The 23,710-nt window shown below is 40.0% G+C and overlaps 5 protein-coding genes across 16 annotated transcripts in view; 4 read left to right on the top strand and 1 right to left on the bottom strand.

Annotated features, from left to right (window-relative positions):
- The first annotated feature begins 2,018 nt into the window (after positions 1-2,018).
- On the top strand, positions 2,019-4,497 carry Or82a (Odorant receptor 82a). 3 transcript variants are annotated; one of them, XM_089476286.1, is made up of 6 exons: positions 2,019-2,354; positions 2,722-2,908; positions 3,533-3,848; positions 3,940-4,074; positions 4,164-4,316; positions 4,378-4,497. In XM_089476286.1, exons 1-6 carry the CDS (start codon positions 2,051-2,053, stop codon positions 4,426-4,428), a joined length of 1,146 nt encoding a protein of 381 aa, XP_089332412.1. In that variant the 5' UTR covers positions 2,019-2,050; the 3' UTR covers positions 4,429-4,497. The 3 variants fall into 3 exon arrangements, with proteins under 3 accessions (XP_089332412.1, XP_017869514.2, XP_089332411.1); XM_018014025.2 differs by having other exon boundaries at positions 3,533-3,878; positions 3,940-4,044; XM_089476285.1 differs by having other exon boundaries at positions 3,533-3,878.
- flip (ankyrin repeat and SAM domain-containing protein flippy) lies at positions 4,176-12,809 on the bottom strand. Of its 2 annotated transcripts, XR_016271599.1 has the most exons (6): positions 10,021-12,809; positions 9,259-9,504; positions 8,999-9,203; positions 8,565-8,883; positions 4,363-4,407; positions 4,176-4,310 (listed from the first exon to the last, which is right to left on the bottom strand). XR_016271599.1 is itself a non-coding variant. In XM_018013952.2 (4 exons), exons 1-4 carry the CDS (start codon positions 10,435-10,437, stop codon positions 8,642-8,644), a joined length of 1,110 nt encoding a protein of 369 aa, XP_017869441.1. In that variant the 5' UTR covers positions 10,438-12,809; the 3' UTR covers positions 8,346-8,641. The 2 variants fall into 2 exon arrangements, 1 of the variants encoding a protein (XP_017869441.1); XM_018013952.2 differs by lacking the exons at positions 4,176-4,310; positions 4,363-4,407 and having other exon boundaries at positions 8,346-8,883.
- Positions 5,328-6,711, top strand: LOC108618072 (omega-amidase NIT2-like). The gene is made up of 5 exons (XM_018013982.2): positions 5,328-5,487; positions 5,545-5,885; positions 5,941-6,121; positions 6,219-6,452; positions 6,507-6,711. The coding sequence occupies exons 1-5, from the start codon at positions 5,475-5,477 to the stop codon at positions 6,596-6,598; spliced, it is 861 nt and encodes a 286-aa protein (XP_017869471.1). The 5' UTR covers positions 5,328-5,474; the 3' UTR covers positions 6,599-6,711.
- Positions 6,996-8,528, top strand: LOC108618032 (uncharacterized). The gene is made up of 2 exons (XM_018013941.2): positions 6,996-7,358; positions 7,463-8,528. Exons 1-2 carry the CDS (start codon positions 7,145-7,147, stop codon positions 8,419-8,421), a joined length of 1,173 nt encoding a protein of 390 aa, XP_017869430.1. The 5' UTR covers positions 6,996-7,144; the 3' UTR covers positions 8,422-8,528.
- Positions 12,810-12,826: 17 nt separating the features above from the next.
- cpx (synaptic transmission protein complexin) overlaps positions 12,827-23,710 on the top strand; it is a 30,314-nt gene continuing 19,430 nt past the window's right edge. Inside the window, exons 1-5 of one of the 9 annotated variants that reach the window (XM_089476296.1) lie at positions 12,831-12,921; positions 13,454-13,618; positions 16,252-16,475; positions 19,000-19,166; positions 23,189-23,200. In XM_089476296.1, the coding sequence (XP_089332422.1) occupies positions 19,112-19,166; positions 23,189-23,200 (67 nt within the window). In that variant the 5' untranslated portion in view covers positions 12,831-12,921; positions 13,454-13,618; positions 16,252-16,475; positions 19,000-19,111. Of the gene's footprint in view, positions 12,922-13,453; positions 13,619-14,902; positions 15,089-16,251; positions 16,476-18,980; positions 19,167-23,188; positions 23,201-23,710 lie in introns of those variants that run through there. The other 8 variants (XM_089476293.1, XM_089476289.1, XM_089476297.1 and 5 more) reach the window with 8 other exon arrangements.

Below are 23,710 nucleotides of genomic sequence, written 5' to 3'. Positions count from 1 at the left end.
AACTCTCGATCGAAAGTTAGCGGTTCGAGTCCCGATCGGTGCAACTGATGTTAATTTTTTTGATTGTTGTAAAATATTTTTATATTTTCATAAATGAGTCTTCTATTTAATTTATATTTTTAAATACACCGAACTTGAATTTTAAAAGTTTGGTTATACTAACAGATTCTTAGAATCACATCAGCAGTTAGTTTGATTTAGTTTTGCTAGATGGCGCTGCAGCAGTGAATCTATTTCAGTTTTGCCAAAGCGGCTTTCGAAAGTGAGGTGGCGTAGTGAGTAGCTGCGTGACACTTGATCGAGAAGTCCCGGGTTCGAATCCCGAGCGGTGCAACTTATGTTAATATTTTAATTGGTTCAAAATAATTTTATATTTTATTAAGTGAGTTTTGTATTTCATTTATATTTTTAAATACATCAAAATTGAAATTTTAGCCATACTAAATGGGCATTTTTATTAGTTGGGTTCAGGGTAGTATCTAGTCGAGCACTCTCAACTAGAGTTTTCTTACTTGTTATAATTATAATTAATTAATTTTCAGCGTGAGCGAAATAATTAAGTCTTTAAGCTGTTTGAGGTCAGGGATGAAGCCAAGCAAAGTCTTTATTCATGAAGACCATATTTTCGGTGAATGTCAGTAATAACCTTTAAAAAAACAAGTAAGAAGAACAAGAAAGTCAATTTTTCGATTATTCTCGATAAAAAAGTTATCGGATGAGTTATCGAAAAAATATGATAACCTTGTACTGCGTATGGTACTCACGAGTATGCATGCCAAATTTCAGCTCTTATAACTTCTGAGATCTCTCATACAGACGGACAGACGGACAGGGCTATATCGACTCAGCTCGTCATCCTGATCAAGAATGTATATGATCAGGCCGACGCTCTCTCCGTCTGTCCGCCCGTCTGTCTGTCCGTTTGCTTGAACGCGTCGATCTCAGAAGATATAAGAGCTAGAAAAAAAGCTCTAGTCGAGGCTGCTCGACTACGAGCTCCCCTGAAAGGTAGCTATTTCAATTATTTTTCGCGTCTTTCTACTTACACAAGACACACACAAAAAACATGCATACACACACACACATACACGTACACAAGCACCCACGCTTAAACACGCGCGGGCTGCAGTGTGCGCTTACTATGAGAACTTAAATGTTTAATACCTTTTTTGTGGACATACTATCATCATGGAACTTTTAGATTATGATTATTACATGGATATGCATGCATTTGCAAAAGCACAAGTCTCTAGTATTTGAAATACGCCCTTTACAAATACGTTGGTGAGGGGGTGTATATAGGAGTGGGCAGTACATTTTACATTTTAAAAACCGAAATTGAATAAATTGCATATAAATCTACATTAAAATTTTGGAGACTTTAGCTTAAAAGATGTAGCAGATATAATTTTATAACTGATTATCGATAAGGTTTTTATCGATAAAAATATCAAGAGTAGTTATCGATTTTTAAAACAAAATTCGATATTCGGATATTTTACAAAAAAATTGAGGTCTTTAGCTCTTATATCTTCTGAAATCGGCGCGTTCAAACATACTGACGGCCTGGACAGACAGACAGACGGACGGACAGAAAGACAGACAGACGGACAGGGCTAAATCAACTCAGCTCGTCGCCCTGATCAAGAATATAAATACTTTGTGGGGTCTGCCACGCCTCCTTCTGCCTGTTACATACATTTCAACAAAACCATTATACTCTGATTTCCCATTGAAAATGGGTTCAGGGTATAGATAGTAAAGTTGCTGCGCACAATACGATTGCGAACTTTCTTTTTAAAGCTAGGAGGTGAGCGTGGATTGTGGAAAGGTGACTATGGGACTCCCACACCAATTAGTGTCAGCAATGATAATTTATGATGTCAACATGTCAACGAATGTCCTCACAATCACAGTTATTAGAGAGGATAATGTCAAATGTACAATTAACTGCACAGGCCGCCAATTAAAATTGATTCTTGTCTCTATATATAGACTAGCTGCCTTCAGCTCTTTAAACAGAGCACAGAAAGCTTCGAGAGGTCAATTCATGGCTCGTCTGTTCCAGCTGCAGGAGAACTGTCTACGCCTGATGGGCCACAACATGGAGAGTTCTGGTGAGAGGAGTCCGCCCCTTGGCCTTCGGCACATTGTATCGCTAGTATTCGTACTGTCCGCCGAGTATCCTATGCTGTCGTATGTCGTCTATAATCGGGATGACATGGAGCTGATTACGGCCTGTCTGAGCGTCGCATTCACCAACTTGGTGACTGTCACCAAGATATGGACGTTCCTCGCTTACAAACAAAGCTTCATTCAAATGATGCAGAGTTTTAGGCAGCTTGATTCAAAATGTAAATAACATTAATTACAATATGTGCCAAAGTACGGTAAGGCAGCAATTATTATCATATTTATTAGGTTCATTGGGTGCTACTTACTTATATATTTTGCTGCTTCTGTTAAATCAAAATGAATACAGAAATTGATTTCTAGGGCTATCGCAAATTAATAAAGAATTTAATTAAATTATATACACATATGCTTACTTGGACAATTTTTTAAAAATAATATTACAATCTATTCAATTACTAAAAAAAAAACTTCTCTGAAATCCGTAAATAATAATAATTAAATTGTTACCTAACCGTTAATATAGGCATTATTTTGTTGAAAAGTGTAATTTTTTCTGATACTAATTAAACTACAAACTCGGCACAGCTCAACATGGAACAGTAGGCTATGGGTATGTGGAGCACGGTAACAAATTGGCCACGTTTCTGGGCCGTGCGTATAGCCTGTCCTGCGGCTTCACTGGACTCTACTTCATGCTTGGACCCATCATCAAGATTGTCACCAACAACTGGCGGGGAGTCCCTTATGAGAGGGAGCTGCCCATGCCCATGAAGTAAGAACACTTATTGCCCTGACTGAGCTTATTTTTTCTTCGTTTTATTAGCGCTTTATCTGGGGTAATCCGTCTCCGTTTGGCTAAGCTGATATTCGCTTCTGAGATGGGAGCAATATGGAAGCCCTGAAACCTTTGTCCTTTACAGCTGCTTTGCATAGAAAGTAAAGATAAAAGGAAAGGAAGGTCTTCTTAGTTCCTTTTATTTTTTCACAATTTCGAAATGACATTCTTAAGAAATGTATGCACAAGGGTACTGGCATTTTATACTTTGCTTGCGAAGTAAAGAAGGGTATATTAGTCCACTTGTCTGTGCGACTTTTGAATCTGTATACAAATCAATTTTTATTTTTTAACAACATTTTTGGTTTAAATAAAACAACAAAAAGTTTTTCATTTTCTTTTTTTCTTTTTTTTAAATAAGTATTAGGCTTTATGTGACCCAGTAAGCTTCCTTTTATGAACTTTGAACACTTTTTATTTATTTATTTATTTTGTTTTTTTTTTTACATATTCACTTTTTCCCTTTCAGCAATCTGTTTTCATTTGTGGTAACTTCCCAACTACTAGAATAAGACTCTGGTAAACTCCATATTAATTTCGTTTTGTTGCTCCTATTATCAGATTGCCTTTCAATGATGTCGAGAGTCCGGGCTACGAGTTTGGCTTTATCTATATACTGTTCGTAACTATTTTTGTGGTGCTGTATGCCTCGGCTGTAGATGGGCTGTTCATATCGTTTGCGATCAATTTGCGCGCCCATTTCCAGGCGCTGCAACAGGACATTAACTTATTGGCCTTTGGGCAGGAGGAGCAGCTGGTAGATAAGCAAATGGCCGATGTAGTTGACTACCATGTACAGCTACTTAGCCTGTCCAGGCAACTGCGCCACATCTACACGCCCATCGTGTTTGGACAGTTCTTTATCACCTCGCTGGAGGTGGGTGTCATAATCTACCAGATCGTGACGGTGACTATATACACTATAATAAATATTACACATCTAGCTGAAGCGATGATTACTTTTGCAGCACTTGGATTCCATCATGGCTCTCCTTGTGTACTTTTCTTTCTTCTGCTCCATAATGCTGCAGCTCTTCATATACTGTTATGGTGGGGAGGTTATCAAAGTGGAGGTACCTGCATTCGTATTTCTATCAACATATGTTTGTATCTGAGTCTAAATCTTCGCATGTGTCTCTGAGCATATTTTTATTCAGTTTATATTTTTACGAAGTCTTGTATATGTTCTCAGGGCCTACGAGTTGGAGTGGCTATCCAGACATCCAATTGGCATTCAGCTTCCAACACACAAAGACGTTTCTTGATTTTTATCATGCATCGCTCCCAACGGGAGGTGCTCATCAAGGCGGGATTCTACGAGGCTTCCTTGGCCAACTTTCTGGGGGTAAGTAATAGATTGAATTGGTGTCAATGTGCATCTGATAACTTACTTTGATTTGATACAGATTCTTCGGGCTGCCATGTCGTTTATAACGCTGATTCAGTCGATAGAGTAAAATACGCAAAGCAAAAATAAAAACTCAAATATATAAGTAATTTAAATATACATATTATATTTGTTAAAAGCTGGAGGCGCTTGAGCTATATATTCTTGCTACATCAAAATTTAAATACGCTTTTGTGGGATGTGAAATATATTCCATAATAAATAAACGTTAAACGTAGAAAATAAGCATGAATACAGGGTGCAGGGTGTATGTGCATTTTCTTTGTGTAACAAGGCTTCTATTGATTATAAATACTTGAAGGGGGCATTGAAATACAATAAAAAAATATAAATCGAATCTTGATTGATAACACAATTAAACAAGTAAGAAAGCTCTAGTCAAGACTGCTCGACTAGGAGATACCCTGAACCGTCCAAGCTCATTCTCATTTCTCTCATTCTGCACTTCTTTTATGCACACATGGGCAATATTATGAGAATTTATTTGTTATGGTTATGGTTAAAATGTGTGTACATTCCAAAGCACAAGTCTCTAGTACTTGAAATGCGTTTTTTACAACTTGAGGGCGAAAGGGGCGTGGTATCCAAAATCTGTAAATTACAAAATCTTCGTATCGATCAACTGTATATACATAGTTAATCTGTAGTCTCTAGGTCTAAAAATGTTCAAATTAGGCTGAAAAAACTAAATAAATTTTTCGATTATTCTCGATAAAAAGGTTATCGGATGAGTTATCGAAAACATATTATAAACTTTATGCATGCCAAATTTCAGCTCTCTAGCTCTTATAACGAGGGACGGACGGCCGGACGGACGGACAGACGGATAGGGCTATATCGACTCAACTTGTAGAGCTGATCAAGAATATATATATTTTATGGGGTCTGCGATGATTCCTTCTGCCCGTTGCATACATTTTCACAAAACCATTATACCCTGATTTCCCATTCATTCGGTTCAGTGTATAACAAGGTTGTTAGGCCCAGATAGGTGCATTAGAAAACCAAGCTATAAAAAGGGAAAAACGTTTTGCACAAATCGTCAATTAGCAACTGTTGTGCGATTAACTCGAACCTGCGAGCGATACAAAATATATGATGAGTAACAGTAAGTAAAACGTATAAAGTCTCTGAAGTCGTAATTAAAATCTGTACCTGTAAATAGAACTCACACTGGGTTTGCTGCAACTACCCGTAGGCAGGGACGTGGCGGATAATGTGCGTCGGGCGCTGGAAAGCATAACGCAGCTAAAAGCTGACAATCCACAGCTACAACTGGCCATATTACCGGAGAGCTTCAATGGCCCCTACAGCGTTGAAAAGTTCAGGCGGCATGCTGAGCCGGTACCGGATGGCCCCACCTGTCAGGCGCTGTCCAAGCTGGCCAGCAAGCTGGGAATCTACATCATTGGCGGTAGCATAATTGAGCGGGATGACAGCAATATGTTGTACAACACGTGCACTATCTGGGCGCCCAATGGCCAGCTAATTGGCAGACATCGGAAGGTAAGTGCATTGCACATAATTAAGCAGATCTGCAGCCTCCCCCTGTTGCTTTCAGCTGCATCTCTTTAATATGAACATCGAAGCGGAACAGCTCGGCGGTGTGCAGTTCGATGAGGGTGAGGCATTGACCGCAGGCAACGAGCTGACTGTGGTGCAAATCGGAGCGCAAAAAGTCGGCATCGGCATCTGCCACGACAAGCGGTTCGAGGAGCTGGCGCGTCTCTATCGCATTATGGGTAAGTGCTTCTGTTATGATAAGCCTTTAAAAAATATTATACTTATACTTTATATATACATATATGTATATCTGTAAATATGTAAATGACGATATAGGGTGCTCCATGATTGTCTATCCTTCGGCTTTCTGCATCTGCCAGGGCCCCATGCACTGGGAGCTTTTGCAGCGAGCCCGTGCGATGGATAATCAACTGTTTGTGGTCACCTGCGCTCCCGCCCGTAACAACATGTCCGGCTATGTGGCATACGGACACTCGATGATTGTAGATCCCTGGGCTAGAGTGCTGCGCGAGGCGGGCCAGGGACATGAACTGATTGTAGAAACAATTGGTAAGTGGTTTTCTATCCGCGAAGAGACCTACTAAATGCCCCACTTCTCAATAGATTTCGACACGGTGGTTGAAGTGCGTCGCCAGATTCCCATCTACAAGCAGCGGCGCACTGATATATACGAGCAAGCCAGAGCGAATATTTAAAAACTGGGAAGCGTCTTGAAAATGTGAGCAACTCTTGACGCATTAAATTTTTAAGTGAGACTAGTAGATTCCCTATACTCGCTGTACAATAATATATAATCACGAAACAATGACTTTCAACTGTGTGAGATATGCTAATCGGCAACCCATAATTAGGAGGGAAATTGGATGATCTATAGTAATCACCAATAGATGTATGGTCCCTAAATTGTCCTACTTCTTGGGCTTGACTTAAGATCTGGTGCAACAACAAGTCCATAGCATAGTTTTAGTACAATAGCTGGAGCATAATACCTTATAGAGTTTTCCTTTTCGTAAGAGGTATAATTAAGTCATCCAAGCAGCGGGAGAGCAATAGAACTGCTGCTGATACCACTCGACATCAGCTCTTATCAGCGCTTGAGCTTGGGCAACGGCGGATGCCATCGACATAGCTGGCTATACAGCTCGAGGCTTAGTGTATTCGAATACGCGTTGAGGGAACAACAGCGAGAAGAGCTGAAGACTAAGCAAAACTCTTAGATCAAAATTAAGCAACAGTGAAAGATGTGGACTGCTCCACTGTGTGTTCTCCTCTGCGCCTACTTGGGCGCTGTGGAGGCACAGATTGCATACACAGGCCACCTATCCGAGCTGCGCATCAAAGAACTAAGCCAGTTGGCTATGCGCATGGAGCAGTCTATCAATGCCCACAAATACGCCTGCGACAGCTACTACGACCACGTCTGCAGTCGCAATCGTCCTCTCTTCTCGGTTATGGGTGGGTACGAATATATTGGATACCTAATTATATATACAGCTTATCAATCAACTGGAAAGAAAATCATAAGCTGGTTTGCCATTGAATTATTAAATCTCCTACAGGTCATATGCCGCCAAGCAGCGATCTCATTCAGTTGCTGACTAAGCTTCAGAACGATCCGGAGCAGTTTGAAGCAAAGCAGAAACTAATCGACTTCTTCATATCGTGCAACACCCTGAAGTCCTTGCAGGACTGCTATCGCGAAACATTTGAGTACTTCAAACCGCTCTTTGGCTACATCATTACCAAAGACCTGGTCGAAGGCAGCTCGCATGAGTTGCGTGACTTTCGGGATCTAATCCAGCGCTTTGTGGACCGCAGTAAATCAGTTTTTGGAACCGACTCCCATCCATTAAGAAACCGATTACAAACCTATAAGGAGAAATTTGCCACGCCCAGTATATATTTCTATGCCGGAGACCTGAACCGAGAGTACGCCGGTCTGCGCATCTATCGCGAGAGCTACGAGCACAATTTGCGGAATCTCGAAATGCATCGGAAGCGTAACTCTACTTTCGAGCTGGGTGTGCAGCGGACGATGCTCGACTGGAGTTTGTATCTATACCAGAGTCGGTACAAGCCCATGTCCTACTTCTATCCTACGTTCACCGTGCATTTGTACATGACCATGTTTAACATTAGCGAGCGGCAACGGGACTCAACGCACTTCCGGGAGGAGGCGGAGTGTCTCAAGCTGCCCCAGTACGTAAACGTGCTAAGCGAGGCTCGCATGTTAGCTATCATATATCTAAAGAGCTTTAGGCACACTTGGCAAGAGTATAGCGATTGGATACAGTCCTCGACAAAGCATCGCGCGATCTACGACCAAGAAAACGAGATACTTCGACACTACCAGTTGAGCAACAAGCGAATCTTCTTCACTCTCTTCGCCCAGAACTTTTGTGAGTTTGGCAAGGAGTTGGCCGAGCACGTTTTTTACCTGGGTCTCAAGGAAAACGCGGATTTCTTTAATACTTACTCTTGCGGCTATCAGACGGAAATCACAAGGAATTGTGTTTAAAATAATATCTAAAGCCTAATGTTTTTTATAATCCAAGTTTAATTCATTACCTGTCTATGTATACACTTTGTAATATTTGTATGTATATTTAATTGTTGAAATGTGAAGTCTGAAGTGTTCTTCGAATTTATGACGCAACATACCTATCTGCAAGTAGTTAGCATGTGCTGAGCTCTGAGAGAGACATTTATTAGCACGTTCTTCGACAGATTTCATCCTGTTAGCCGGCCGACTGCACTAAATCCTTTTGGCCGGATTGTGGTGGTGTGTTGTCCAAAGCTTGCGCAGCCTTTGCTTGCTCCTGGCGAAACTTGTGCACTTTGTCGAAATAATCCGTTGCCTGCTGCCGGCGATAAAGTTTGGCCAAATCGCAGCAGCTTTTGCCTAGGCCATCGCGAGCTCCGATCTCGGCTCCATGTGTAACCAAAAGCTTGATAAGCTCCAGTCCAGCATCCATGACCACTGCGGGGTGTGAATGAAAGGCAGTTAAGGCTAAAGCAGTTTGATTTTGAAGTAACCAAGTACCATATGCATAATATATGGTGTGTACAAAAGAAGAGCCATTTCTAAAAGTTACCTGCCCGCATTAGCAGTGTCCAGTCGCAGACATCTCTTGCCTCCAGGTTGGCGCCAGACTCCAGCGCAAACTTCACCATTTCAAACTGATTGGCATCAACGGCGCAGTGCGCGGGTGTCATTCCATTGCAGTCAATCGCTTCTAGCTGCGCTTTTTTGTTCAGCAAAATACGGGCCGACGGCAAATGACCATGATAGAATGCCAGCTGCAATGACCAGGTGAGTGATTAGTGGAAGCGTCCCGTGATCCTTTCTACTCACATGCAGCGGGCTGCGCTTGTTGTGTGGATTGCCCAGATGCACGCTGCAGCCAGCCGAGAGGAGGACATCAATGACGCACATTTCGCCCTGAATAATGGCATTTGCTAACGGGAGATATCCGTTCGGACCGGGATAGTCCACTAGGCTAGGGCGCCGGCGCAGCATGCGCTTGACCAAAAATTGCTGTGACTTGCGAATGGCTCGATACAAACAGTTTGTGGATGGTAGCGCTGCTTCCGTGGTTGCCTAGATTATTACAAAGCATTATATCATTTAATACTTGTAATTAATATAGTGACTACAGGGTATAAATAGCCTACACTTTAATGTATTTATGCGCATTGCATGCACATGCATGCATATGGCCATATGTACTCATGTGTACGTTCCGGCATGTATGAATGCATGCTCATGCAAATACACAAACACACAGATTTCAATCTCATTTGACAATTTGTAGGATTTGTGGTCAAAAGTGATACACATATACCTATAAGTATGGTTGCATTAGCGAATGCATATACAAATAAGCATACGTTCGCCAATAGATAATGCCTTTCTATATGATTCTCAAGGCCCTAAGTGTTGAACTGATTACCGTATGCAAACATACTCGAGCTTTATTTAATCTTTACACCACAATTTCCTCAAACGACTTCTGAGATTTCTGTAAAAGCTTTAAAAGAACAAAAATTTGAAAAGAGGCTCGACTACACTAAAATATTTTATATACGTATATAAAAAGAGCAATCAGCGCTTTACAATGATGTCCGGTGAAATGGCCAGAGTTTCGTATTGACTGCCATCCGAAGCGGGTCGTAGAGCTCGGATGCGTATTCGATAGCCGAAATTCTCTTCCAGATGGTGAATGGTCTGGGGACTCGAGCTCGCCCATAGCACCTGCTGCCAGCCGTGTCGCCTGTGGAACTTTTCGATGCTGAACACAGAAACGGATTCCGGGCTAGGTGTCCAGTCGATACAGACGCTGCTTACCGTCTGCTTCGAGATGCGTGCCTCGAAACCGAGCCAAGCGGCCACCAACGGGAATGGGGGTTCGATGGGAAGTGATGGTATCGAAGTCGATAGGATTGCAATTTTATTGCTCGTGTTTTCTGGCTGGCACGAATCCTCATTGTTGTTTATATTTTCGGACATGCTGCAAGCCGTATATGCACACATTTTGCCAGCTTTATTGGTTGGGCCACATGCCGACTGAGCCTATTTCCCTGGTAAAATCAACAGAAACGGAACAACAGTAACAGAAACAGAAGCAGAAACACACACAGCAACAACAAAAATCAAGGAAATTGGCTTTGTCGATTTAACTTTGCCCGCAATTCAGCTAGATTGCCCTTCTCTTATATGCTTCCCAATGAGTCCATTAACCATTTGCTTCACGTTGTAGCGCAATAATTTTCTTCGTGCATAATATCCAGCATGGAAACACGAATAAATCCGTTTGTATTGAAACCAGTTTTCGTTGAAAAATTTTCTGTGGTTCAGTTTACGCCCCGAAATAAGGAGTGTAAAAGCATTAAATTTAAGATACCCGGTTGTTAAATCAATAAATTGTTGCTGGTTGCTGTTGGCTGTTAGCTGTTGATTGCTTGTCCTGCCGCCCGTTTCGCTGTCTATTGCAGCAGGACTCAAATGTATTTCCGTGTAGGCTGTAACCAGGGGAGTACTGCGAAACACAGGGAAAGAATAGAGACAGCAAGAGAGAAGGAGAGAAAGTGAGAGAGAGGGAGAGAGAGAGAGAGAGAAAGAGGGAGAGATAGAGACTGGAGCATGTAGCAGTCAGCCCAGATGTACATAGTTTTTTGATCTACCAAAACTGAAACTGAAACTGAAACTTTTCTCAGTACTATATCAATGTCTGAGTTTGTATAGGTACGAGTGTATGTGTGGGTGGCAGCTTGCATACTTAACGACCCTTTGACACACTCTGCAAATGTGGATAGGGCTCAGCGGATAGGGGATAGGGGCTACGAGTGGGGCTAGGGCAGCTATCGTTTATCTGTCGCGCGCATTGTGCCAACTCATCGACCACTACAAAATTGCAGACTCAAAAGGCAGCATACAAAGGGAAGCAGAGATATCGTACTCGCAGCTGGGATGACGAAGCAAACACAAAAGCTATCGCACACAGCCTGCCTGCAACACTCGCCCACACGCGCACACACACGCGCACACACAGCAGGGCATTCAAAAAAAATTATCATTTGTCAAAATCACAACATGAAACCGTTTTAAATTAATCCACTCCGCCGTGTACATCCGACCGCGCCTCTGCTGCCTCACGCCCCGCCGCTCTCTACCCACCTAAAAAATGACATTTTGTCTGCGGCTGAAGAGAAGTTTAGTTGTCATCTTTGGCTACGGCTGCGGCTGCGGCAGCTCTTGAATTCATATTGATTGACAACGACCGCCAAGTGCCGCCCCAGGGAAATGAGGGACTGGATAGAGAGGGAGGGGTGGCGGTTAGGGGTGCGGGCAGTTTGTATTAAATATCATGGCTTTCAGCTGGCAGATACCAGTGAGGGGTAAATTAACTTTATCATTTGGCTTGGTATTGTAAAAGAAATCAATTTCGAACGCTAAGTGCGATTGCTCCATTGCATTTTCAATGGCATCGCGATTCAAAGCAAATGATTTTCCAGCTACAAGACAATATAAAATGGAATATGAAATAAATATTTGTAGGAGAGATAGAATATTCGCAGTGAAATTGAATCCTTCTCCGAATGAGTTTCTTATTTTAAAATTTAACACAATATATTTAAGAATTATCTCTGATTTGTATTTTGTTTAAATATGAAAATCAGAATAAATTTAAATTTAAAAAAAAAATTAATAAATATCATATCTTAAATCTTCATATATTAGGGTCCTGAGTCAATGATAATTATAAAATGATAATGATATTTATTTGTCCCATCTATCCTTAGGAAATAATTAAATAGTATTATATTTCACACAGAGTAGTATATATAATACTATTTAATTATTTCCTAAGGATAGAGGAAATATGCTACATAAGCAATAGCAGCAGTTGCAATCTTTCTCTCATCAGTCTTTAAATTATCCAACAAAGCCGAAAACCATAGGCACGCTCCAAATGTGGCCAATTTGGCTGGCATAGGCAGGACGGGAGGGGCGGCTAAGGGCAATGCCAAGAACTATCATAACAAAACCAATAGACGTTAACGGAAGAGAAAGAGAGAGAGAGAGAGAGAGAGACGGAAACAGACAGTGAGAGGGAGAGAGGGGGAGGAAGCTTAGAAAGGAGCGAAAAGAATAAGGAAGGAAGCGCTCAAGACAGGTGGCATAAAACGTAATGGGTGTGATTTTAATCTAAATAATGGGCTCTGCGCCGCGTGCTGACGTACATGGCTTAATTAAATAATTTATATAAATTACCTATACGCCCCGTACAAGCTCGCAGACACACATACACACACATACGTACATTAGTTACAAATGTAGGCGCACAGCGCGCGCGCATTCTCTACGTTTGGGTCTGTGTATGTGTGTGTGAGTCAGGTGCTGCTACCTCGCCTGTAAAAATTTTAGTAACTTTTCCCTATATTTTTTGGGGTGTAAGCAAGACAGTCAGGCTTTAGTCTGTTTTATCAGCGCTTCGTGTACGCTCGACAGCTTCCGGTGCGTGTGCTAAAAATTTACAATCGGAACATTTCTATAAAAAAGCAGACGATAAACAAGAAAACACTCACACTCCCACATGCACACACACAGATGTCGCCGGTTACCATTTCCGCGTATTTGTAATCGGCCAACAATTTGTCTGTACGAGCACCTGGCAAACACATTTAAAAGTTAACATATATCTTATTGTCGCATTGCTGCACTATCAGCCTTTTTTCAGCTAGCCAATTTAAAGCAAGCTTTTTTCGGCCAAGAGCTTTCGTTTGGGGTCAACTGTCAAAACTGAAAGTCAGCCCGCCAGTCAGCCAGTCAACCCACTGGTTGGTGACTGAATTGAGAGCCACTCGATAGCTGCTCTCGTTCTGGCAGCCGTGCAACTGCTAGAAAGCACAGTTTCTCTCTCACACGCTCTCTCTCTCTCTCACTCAGTCGCTTACATATTCACGCTCAGGCTAGTTGTCCGCTCTTTGCATGTTGGAATTGTAAACTGTGTGCAGTGAATAACAGTTATTTGGTATTTTCCTTGTAGTTGGGCTCGAAAAAAAGGGTTTTTGTGTATGCCAGTGACGAAACAGATTTGTTGTTGTCACGCCGCGAACAGAGCTAAGTGCGAAAGAAGACAGTAATTTAAAAAAACAAAATTGTTGTTGTTGTTGTGGCATAGTGTGTTTAACGGTGCCTTCAACGGTTGTAGGTAAGCGAATCCCGCTGCGGCCCATCAATAATACAAGTGCACAAATTTTTCTACATTTTATATCAACGAATAAAATAAAAAAAAACGAAAAGCCCGCACTGAAAACAAAGTAAGCTCCATCCGCGTTGCCCGCTTATTACCCAGGGGAAAACGCAATTCGCCTAGGGCCAGAACGTGACATTCATCTCAAGCAGACCTAGCGCAGGTAGCCAGAGGTGAGGAGCTGCTCAACGGTAATAAGCAATTTGTGGCTACAAAAAGAAAGATGAGAATAAATAGAAGCAAAAGAAAATATAATTGATTGCTATATAAAGCAGAGACAAAGAAACTATAATTGATAAAGTGCAAGACAATGAAGTTGGAGAGCATTTGTTGGATTTATATCAGACTAATTAGAATTCGTGCGACAGACAGGCAGACACTTCACCCTAAAGGCAGTTGATGCACTGACCACTGAGCAGCGGACGTGGCAAAGAACTTTGCAATTTCCTACATTCAAGCTGTGCGTTTCCGCTGAACCACAAAAGTTAGCTTTGTATGTGTGTGTGCTTTTGTGTGTGTGTGTGTAAGTATGAGGGTGTTTAAGCTAATGGCAAGTGACAGGGAGAACAAAGGCGTCAGGCATAACTCTTTCGCAGCTGTGTGTGCCATATGCTGAGCTTATCAGTGCCATTTGGGTACATCACTTCTATTACGTTTTTTTCTTTCTTTGAGGGCAGGCTATCTCATCAACAACAAATCAATAACGCATAATTTGCCCATATGTAATGCTTAGCGTAAAACTCAACATTCCCCAACGGACTTCTCTCATTTGCGTGGCGCAGGCGCCGGCCACAAATAAGTAGGCAACATTTTTTATTTCAAAGTCAAAAAGTCAAAAGAGAACGAGACCGAGACCGAGAGGGAGAAAGAGAATGCGTGTGTAAGCAGTTCGTACAACAAATTATATAATACAAATAAAAGTAGATAAAAGGCGACGGCAAATAAATATATTATTAGTTAAAAAGCTAAAAGCTATTATGTACGCACTCATGTACACATACGCTCAAAAGCATAAATGTACATACATGTGCGAAGCGCTTCGTTGAGCCTACTCGAAGAGCGTATTGAAGTAATCAGCCCAAGCTCCCATTATGTGTTAGAGCAGCACAGCTAGTGGGGACTCACTCAAAACATTAGGCGGGGAAATTTCGGAAAGCTTTGGCAAAAATGTTTGCTACCGAGTGGAATCGTGTGAGTGAGCGCTTTTGCTTGTCGGTTTTTGTTGTAAATGTAGGCGCCGTTTCGGCTGCGACGTCGACGTTGGCGGCGCAGCTGCCTACAGCTGGCTGTCTGGGTGCCTCTGTTCTGCTTTGCTCTGCTCGCTGCGCGCCGTAAAGGCCCGAGTTTTCCATGTAGGCGACTCAGCCGTGCGACACAGAAGAGTGCGAACATAGCATGAAGTAAGAAGCGCCCGTATTAAATACGAATGTAAAGTGCACACAAAAGTATTAAATAAAACGAAGAGAAAAATAAAGTAGCACATATATATATATATATGTTATTTACATAGATATATGTATATGTGTGTGCCTGTGCGTGTACATCAACACTCGCTTAACAGATATATAATAATACAATACTCAGATACATAAGGAAAACCCGCAAACACAGCTTTTACAAATCGATTAACAATAAAGAAATTAATTCAATTATAAACAATTATATTGCTTATATAGCTGCTTGCTGATCTGCATTGGTAGCTGAGGCGGCGATGGCTTTTTATGTAATCAGCGGGCCAAAAGTGTCAAAGTTCTTAAAAATTTTATCAAAACAGAGTTGTCTACAGCGATTGTTATGTAAAAATGTTGTCTGTATGTGTTTGTATTTGTATGTGTCTACTTATATGCCGCACACACGCCTGGCTCACTCTCGTAATGGGCCCTTACGTGCACGCTCACATAAAAGAAACCCTAATAAAGAAATATCGATAAAAACAACAAAACACGAAGACATTTATGAACAAAACAAATAACTGTATATGACATCGCCGAATATTAAATTCTCTTCCTGACATCATTTCCGCACTTACATGTACATCATATGTAAAGCTCAAATATGATATGATTCTTTTTATGCTACTTCGTCTTGTATCTATGTATATTATTTACACAACTTCAGAACAGGAACTCATAGCTTTAACAAGGCAAAAATTTCATGGTGAAAATGACTTGGCTGTACTCAGCAATTCGATGCACACACAAGTCAGAAATTTCGTAACACAGCTAAGTTACCCCTTGCAAAACAATATATTCTTAAATAACAGTAAAGAGACACACGCAAAAGGCTGTCTCTGTGTGTATGAGTCTATGTGTATGTGTTTGCGTGCTTCTGTTTAAATTAGCTGCAATGTCAATAGGTTCTGCGTTCAATAGACCTGACCCCCAAAGCAAACTCATTAAAATCGTTTCGCCATCTCTTTTTATCTACTATCTACCCAACCATTCGTCTTTATCTCTCTCTCTCAGTCTCTATCTCTTTCAGTCCCCCTCTCCCTCTATATCTCTTTCTCTGCCTCTTTTTGGCTTTATCTTCTGAAGCAGTGAATTCATCCAGTTGTATTTTTCATCTTTTTATCTGTGTTTACTTTGCAGCAAACTCTTTCTGTCTGATGCTCGCTCTTAGAGGATTTCTTTAAAAACAACACAAACAACTTTCTAAAACTTTGCTTCTACTTCTACAACAACGACCACTACAACTACATCTACAACTACACCTACAACTATATCACCAACAACAACAATCACACCATCTACAACTACAATATACACGCACATCAACACACGCAAATCTAAGCGGAATATTTACGGAACAGAAGGTAAGTGATTGCACAGATGCCCAGCTGAAAAGTATCTAAAAGTAGCTACAAGTATCTCAAGAGTATCTCAAAGCGTTCAAAGTATGCGAGAAGTACCCTTCAAGCAAGCAACCCACTAAAACTCTGCATAAATTTTGTGCATTTTTATGCGTGAAAAGGCCAGGCACCGCAGTGCACACCTGATTTACCTGATTTACCCCTGCCGATTTAGCTAACAGTCACCTAATGAAAAGTTTTGATTTGTGCCCACGTTCACTGTTAAAAAAGTTCGCCCCAAAAGTTAACTTTGACAAGGCTTGTGCTGTTCAAACTTTATAACGTCTTATTCTTAAGGTAAGCTCCAAGGTTCCTGATCTCGAGCTACCAATTCAGCCAACAGTTTCGCAGTAAAAACTTCTGTGCTCATTATAGACCCTATTGGAAACTGATTTCGCCTTACATTTAGCTTTTATTGGACAGCAAAATAACTTATCAAACGTAAAAATAGAAATGCTAAAGAACGCTACATATAATTAATATATATTTCTCTCAAAAAAATAACATATCGTAAATTGACTGCTGACTTTGATAAGGAAACACCGAATATAAATTACTGTTCGCAAGAATAGTTGTGATCTACTGATCCTTGCTAAGCTCTCTCGAAAAGGTAGGCAAGTTTCTTCCAATTAATAGCCAGTGACCTCGGAATACTTTGCGTATAGTTAATATCGTCACTCTTACTTTCGAATCAGTCAGGCTTACAAATTATGCTAAGTTTCAGCCAGCGAAAAGTTTTGATTTACTCCATTGTACAAGTGACCCGCAGTTGGCAAAAGGGTTTCTACTTGACATTGGGATTTGGGCAGGATTTGGGCGCGTATACTTGATATCGCTGCTGACCCCTTGACCCCGTCCTCCTGTTAAGGAGCTCCACTTACTGCGACGGTATGGGAACGAACAAAACTCATTTTGGCTTATTTGCGTGTTTATTGGCTTTAGTTTTTCATATCAGAAAAACAGCTTCAAACGTAATTGGATAGCCCAGCAAAAGAAATGCGAATTGGCTTTTGTTGTGGCACACCTGAAACAGCGGCAGCTGCTGTTTCTGCTATTTCCCCATCAAATTCTAAGCACGAAGCCCATAAATTTTCGCCTTTTATTTACATATTTTATACTATGTAGGAGCAGAAAAGCTTTGACTAGGCTCTTAAAACCCTTCTGTTTTGAGCAGCTTGCCAGCTTTCGCTTCAAAAATTAAAGTGAATTTAGTAAAGTTCGTAAGCTGACAGCCTGAAGCTAGTTTGGTTTGCTCGATTATCACTTACCGTGTAGATATAGAAATTTAACGCATAGGGTATGCTCAAAGTACATTTTTTTGAAAGACAATTTATTTCTTGTTTTTTATTGTGGGCGGGTCCTGGAGCAAAGTGGGGGACTGGGTGTTGGGGCTGGGACCCAATAAACAATTCTGTTGACGCGTGGCCGCAGGGCGCCTGAAAAGCTAAAAATTCTTTGCAGTGCCAGCTTAATTCATTAGCTTTGCGCAGGAAGCAGGCAGGCAGGCAGCAAGCGAAGGGGAGACTGGAAGAGAAAGCAAGTCCTGAGCTCTGTACATCCTGACGATCTGACAGGCTATCTGTATATTCGCTCTGCCTGTCTGCCTGCCAGCTGTATGCTTTTCATGTCAAACTAATTTGGTTGCTCGTTTAGCTGGGCGCTGTTTTAATTTGTTGCAGCCCCAGCCCCAACCTCAGCCCTATTCCCATACCAGTCACGCCCCTAGATGAAGCTTGTTAGCCCAATTTGAGTAAATATTAATACATGGCCATGAAGCCGCTGGTACTAGATGAAAATGCAAATGAAAATAAATATAATCCGTAGCCGCAATATTTTGCAAAATTGCAAATTTTCTCTTCCGATTCTCGCTCCTGCTGAGTAAAAAAGTATATTGGCTTTCTTCATACTATCCGAAGATTTGATATATTTTGTGTTTGTACTTGAGTAAATAAAGCTTTTGCGTCGATAGTTAAGAAATTTCTAATATGGATGACATTTTTAGCTACTTAACTCGAGGCATTTGAACTGTGAGCGAGTATTAATTCCCCAGCTACAGGCAACTACGAAGTTCTTATTTAATTTTTTGTTGCGCCCACATTCATTAGGACATTATTGTGTGGGGCCTCAGATAATATTAGATTATGTGTACTTATACAACTGGCAGGCAAGTAGGCAGGCAGGAAGACAGGGCCGCCCAGCTGGCCTGGGCTGGGCGAGTAATTCCAGAAATGTGCTTCACACTCTCACGCACAGAGCCCAGCTGTAAACTGGGAACTGTCGAGAAGCGCTCTCGGACAGTCGGCGGCATTTAAGCTAATCGGCTTAAAGTATCAGGGGTACATCCACTAGCACAGGTGACAGGACAAGTTGGCTGTAGGATGCAGAAGGAGAGCTCTGGGGTTCTCTGTCCTAAGCATTGTTCTGTTTGAACACAATTTAATTTGCTTGGTTTTTTTCTGTTTCTCTCAGAGTTTGGTTTTCCTTTCAGTTGCGGAGTTTAGAACGAGAACCGTGACTGCACCTTTCATTACCAACAGCAGTAGAATCAGCATCCACGCACACAGATCCAACAAACAAGCGATAGCAAGTAATAAAACACAATGGCGGCTTTTATTGCGAAACAGATGGTTGGAAACCAATTAAGTGCCGTTAAAGGTAAGTGAAATCTATAAACAAAAGTTCCAGGCGAACAACTATTTACTGAAATTGGTATTATTAAATAAGATGAAGAAAATCGAAATAAGAGCAGAAAGACAATTCTATGTATTATATTTAAATACAAAAAGTATGGTAAAAGGATTTATGTATATCCATCCATAGAAATATATTTGTATGTTGTATAAAAGTTGACAATTCACAGAGAGCTAAATTAATTAGCTTCATAAAGGCTCAAGTTCTTGCTGTTTTCTATTTCTGTAATCTGTAACTGATTCGCAGGTAAATAGAAACTGAAATCACCAGGCAAACGGACTTAATATGCGACTTTACCTTGATCTTATATGATTATGCTCATGTATACATGAATATAGGTAACTAATAGGGGTGAATACGTACCCACACATACACACATATATACATACATATATTTTTGGCATACCCGATCGATAAACATACATAATTCATTTTCAAGCTACTGCACATCGCAGCAGATGGAGGCAAGTACAAGTAACATGCCACACATGAAAGTGGCTAACGCTTTTAGCTACCATACCCGCACCTCCGGCGTCTCTTCGTCTTAACCCTTTCAACTGTTGTTGCTGCTTTTGTTTAATCATTGGCTGCGCAATCGCTTGGAAAATCATTGAATGCTTTCAAAAACGCGGCGCTAGAATATTTTATTTAAAACGCTTATCAACTGAAAGCATGCGACATACCACAATGCAGCATATGGCATGTGGCAAGCATTTACATAGCCACTATATAATGTGTATCTGTGTATCTAGGCGTCTGTATTTGTGTCGCTTTAGGTATGAAGCAGGCTCTCACAATTCGCTAGCGTCTGGTGCTACTGCCCGAAAGGCCGAGTGGTTATGCCGCGTCCCAACCCCATTTCCATTTGCGACCCGAAGTGGGACGGGCCCCCGGATCGAATGGTTTCCTCTTATCAAGCGCAGAAATTCTGCACGAATGCGTCGCCAAGTGGTTCTAACAAATTGATACAGTTAATTGCGTAGATTGATGCTAAATTTACAGAGCTCTGGCAATGACTTGGCCCAGCCATAATACCACTTACAAAGAATGGGAGCATGCAGAGCATAGACGTCTAGTTAGATAGATAGAGTGAGAATGAACGCGCTCAATCATTAGCCAACCCACTTGTCCACCCACCTGCCACAGGCACTTGCCACATGCCACACGCCACTTGCCTCTTCGCACTGCTCAGCTGTCGACTGCGGCTCTGCAAGTCGGCATTGATTGACTGGTCGAAAAACATGAAAATGCTATTAGCATGACCATAAAAATTGAGAAATCAAATCGAAGTGCCATATATATATATGTATATATTTGTATACCCAGCCACAAAACTTCAGATTCTCTGTATCCTCCTTTTTTGTCGCCAGCCACTTACGGTTGCTCCAATTGGGAAAGAAATTATATAAAAATTGTATAAGCAATGGTTGACTGACTACAAGATATCCTGTACGCAGCATAGAGTTTGCTCTATATTATAATATAAGATTATATCAATCTTAATTTATTGGTGTCGAGATAAGAAGCTTAGCAGTTTTTATAAACTCTCAATTAGGTGCAACACTTGCTGAAAAACAAGATAAGCCCAGCCTCAATTCAATTTCGTTTTGTATAGAGTATCTAGTATACTGCTTTTGAAGGACAGAACTTGACTGATTTGGAATCGATAAGGTTTTATGACCTCTAAAATGTCATATATTTCTTAACACACTTTCAATTGGGCATAATAAAAGTAAGGAGCAAATCATAAAATATTTTTTGCAACGTCCGGCCAATAGCTGAAACTGAATGTTTTCCTGCAATGGAACATTGTTTCGAAATTCAGCTTTACAGTTTTCAATCTGTAAAACATTTTCCTCCCTGTTAGACAAAAGCAATAACAGAGGGTGTGGGTGTATGTGTGTGTGCTTTCAGAGCATGGACAGCTAATGCGTTTCCATTGTCGTTGAATTTATTTGAGTTGCTGTCGTGTTAGTCTTTATTACTATTGCCTGTCTTATGCGAGGATAATATATATGGATTTATCCAGTTGGGAGGAAATAAGCGTAATAAATGTATCAAACGTGTAGATAGCTAATAACTCCATGATATATGGAGCACAATGTAATCCAAGAACAAGTAGCCATACTGTATTGTAATCAAATTTAATTCCTCTTCTCTTGCAGGTAAGCGTTTTGTTTGTGCAAGTTAGTCGAGCTCGTACTCTGCGCGTAAGTTGCATACATGAAAATAAGCATATATATAAATAAGTGAATATCAATACCATATCGAACATTATTATATATATATATAAATATATATATGCGGCACATATTTCGATTATGATTTGAGCCTGACTTTCAGTTTTGAATGAGGAAACAGAAAATTGTTATTAATTGGCCTTAAAGCATGATTAAAAATAAAAAACCATTAGACTATATTTATCGATTTGATCATTTTGCGTCATGGATTCGTTCAAAATTGAAGTTAAGATCAAACAAATATTATTACTCCTAAGCATAGCGTTGCACTTCAAGAATACCCACCTTTGAGTTTATTTCTTTGATTTCGGTAAACTACTCTAATTACTAACACACACACTTTCATCAGAAATAATTTTTGGCTCGCAGTTTTCATTAACAAGTCAATTGATAACTACGTATTATATTATATACAAATCTATTTAAGCTTAAGCGCACACACAAATCATGAACACCGCCCACAACTAACTTAAAGATGAAATAAAATGTACATATTTGTACACTCCTCCCTCTGCACCTATTCACGGCCGAACTTTACCTCATTGTAAAACACATACTAAACACAAGAGCTTGACAAACACCAGTAACAGGAAGATATAAAATACAAAACTCGAAAAAAAACACACACTCACAAACAGCCAAACCCACAACCACCTTCAAAACGATACCCAAGTGCACAGCAATCCTTAGAAATTTCCATGCACTTCACACAAAAAACATACAACAATACCCAAACGCCCTACTTTCCACGCCTCCACGGCCGGCAAGAATGAACACAGCTGCCAACGCCTTTATACGAAATATAAAGAAAAAACACAATTCAATTTTTTCTATTACAATCTCTTCCTGCCTTCTTCTGATAAGGCTCTTTCATTTCATTTAATTTTTTTTTTTTTTTTACATGCTTTTATTTATTTTGTTTTCTCTGATATTAACATGAATTTCACGCCTCGTCATGATCCGTATTGTAAGACGATGCCGGAAATTTAATACTTTCAGTATCGAATATTTCTCTAGGCTGACTTTCTAAAAAAATAGTCTTCAGTATCAATACTAAGCTTCGCAATAAACGCCTATTTTTTAACACTACGAACACAAATATTTGATTTTCAACCTTATCTCACACGAATTCCCCCTTCTCAATCTTAAATAGATCCAGAAGCGATTAGTACTTAAGCTCTCAACGTTAGATCAGCCATACATAAGTAAAATAAGTAATATAAATAAAGCTACGCATATTTTGCTGACTAACAGATATTTTCTAAGATCTCTAACTTTACTCATTTTCTTAAGTTGCAAACACAACTCAATACACCTTTTTCAATAGTTAATTTTTATCTATATATACGTATATCGCGGATTGGCAGTTAATTTTTCAAACTCAACGGCAATGAAACAAACTTCAATATAATAATACTCATTTAATATCTCACAATTACACAAGCAAAACTATTTACTAACTACTACTATTTTCTATCAACTATAATTTTTAACTTATTCAACTATTATACTTCTCCAACCCCCTCGCTCTTTCTCCCTCTTTTTTTGATATATACATATTTTGCCAAGCTATTCACTATAATCTCATACTCTCATGACTTGCTTAATGCCTCATATCATTAGAAATGTAGCCATCTAGTGACTATATCTATTGCAATACAATACTAAATTTAAAAAGACAACAAACAGGCAGGCGTATTAATGAATATTTACCCTTTACTCTCCTCGACCCCACACGCTGAACAGATGCTGCAGGCGGTAATTTGTCAAGAAATAATACCTATATATAACACTACTATATATATATATATATATATATATATATATATATATATATATATATATATATATATATATATATATATATATATATATATATATTTATATTTACATTTATTTATTTATATATTTATATATATAAATAAAGTATAATCTCGTTTCTTTATATTTCCCAATCAAAGTTTTGTATGAATTACACGCATTTTGGATTCGAATTTTGCGAAATTTCAAATTAGATCCCACATAAAATCTGAATTTATTATCATATACAATCGTACTCTATAAAACTCCTAATATATACATATATACATATATGGGTATTTTGATTATAGAGAACGGTTTCTACTCGATTTATTAGGCTAAATTTCCATAGTTTTTAATTGAATAAAATAAATAATTTAGTTATTTAACTTGGCGCACGAACCTAACTCCCGCTCTCTCTCTCTCTTTCTAAAATACAAATCGAATAAAAGTTTGCACAAGAAAAAA

This window comes from Drosophila arizonae, chromosome 2, assembly GCF_054131065.1.
Source record: "Drosophila arizonae isolate 15081-1271.41 chromosome 2, UAZ_ARI_1.0, whole genome shotgun sequence".
Lineage (NCBI taxonomy): Eukaryota > Metazoa > Arthropoda > Insecta > Diptera > Drosophilidae > Drosophila > Drosophila arizonae.
Note: the sequence above shows the minus strand (reverse complement) of the source record. Positions and strands in the feature narration are given on the sequence as shown.

Bases quoted from the DNA above. Each gene is read 5' to 3' on its own strand.
- LOC108618032 (XM_018013941.2), top strand. From the start codon at position 7,145: ATGTGGACTGCTCCACTGTGTGTTCTCCTCTGCGCCTACTTGGGCGCT. The intron at 7,359-7,462 runs GTGGGTACGAAT...AATCTCCTACAG, and splicing joins TCCTCTCTTCTCGGTTATGG to GTCATATGCCGCCAAGCAGC.
- flip (XM_018013952.2), bottom strand. From the start codon at position 10,437: ATGTGTGCATATACGGCTTGCAGCATGTCCGAAAATATAAACAACAAT. The intron at 9,505-10,020 runs GTAAAGCGCTGA...GTAATAATCTAG, and splicing joins CCATTTCACCGGACATCATT to GCAACCACGGAAGCAGCGCT. The intron at 8,884-8,998 runs GTAACTTTTAGA...CACACCCCGCAG, and splicing joins GACACTGCTAATGCGGGCAG to TGGTCATGGATGCTGGACTG.
- LOC108618072 (XM_018013982.2), top strand. The intron at 5,886-5,940 runs GTAAGTGCATTG...TGTTGCTTTCAG, and splicing joins TAATTGGCAGACATCGGAAG to CTGCATCTCTTTAATATGAA. The intron at 6,453-6,506 runs GTAAGTGGTTTT...ACTTCTCAATAG, and splicing joins ACTGATTGTAGAAACAATTG to ATTTCGACACGGTGGTTGAA.
- Or82a (XM_089476285.1), top strand. From the start codon at position 2,051: ATGGCTCGTCTGTTCCAGCTGCAGGAGAACTGTCTACGCCTGATGGGC. The intron at 2,909-3,532 runs GTAAGAACACTT...TCCTATTATCAG, and splicing joins GAGCTGCCCATGCCCATGAA to ATTGCCTTTCAATGATGTCG. The intron at 3,879-3,939 runs GTGACTATATAC...TTACTTTTGCAG, and splicing joins TAATCTACCAGATCGTGACG to CACTTGGATTCCATCATGGC.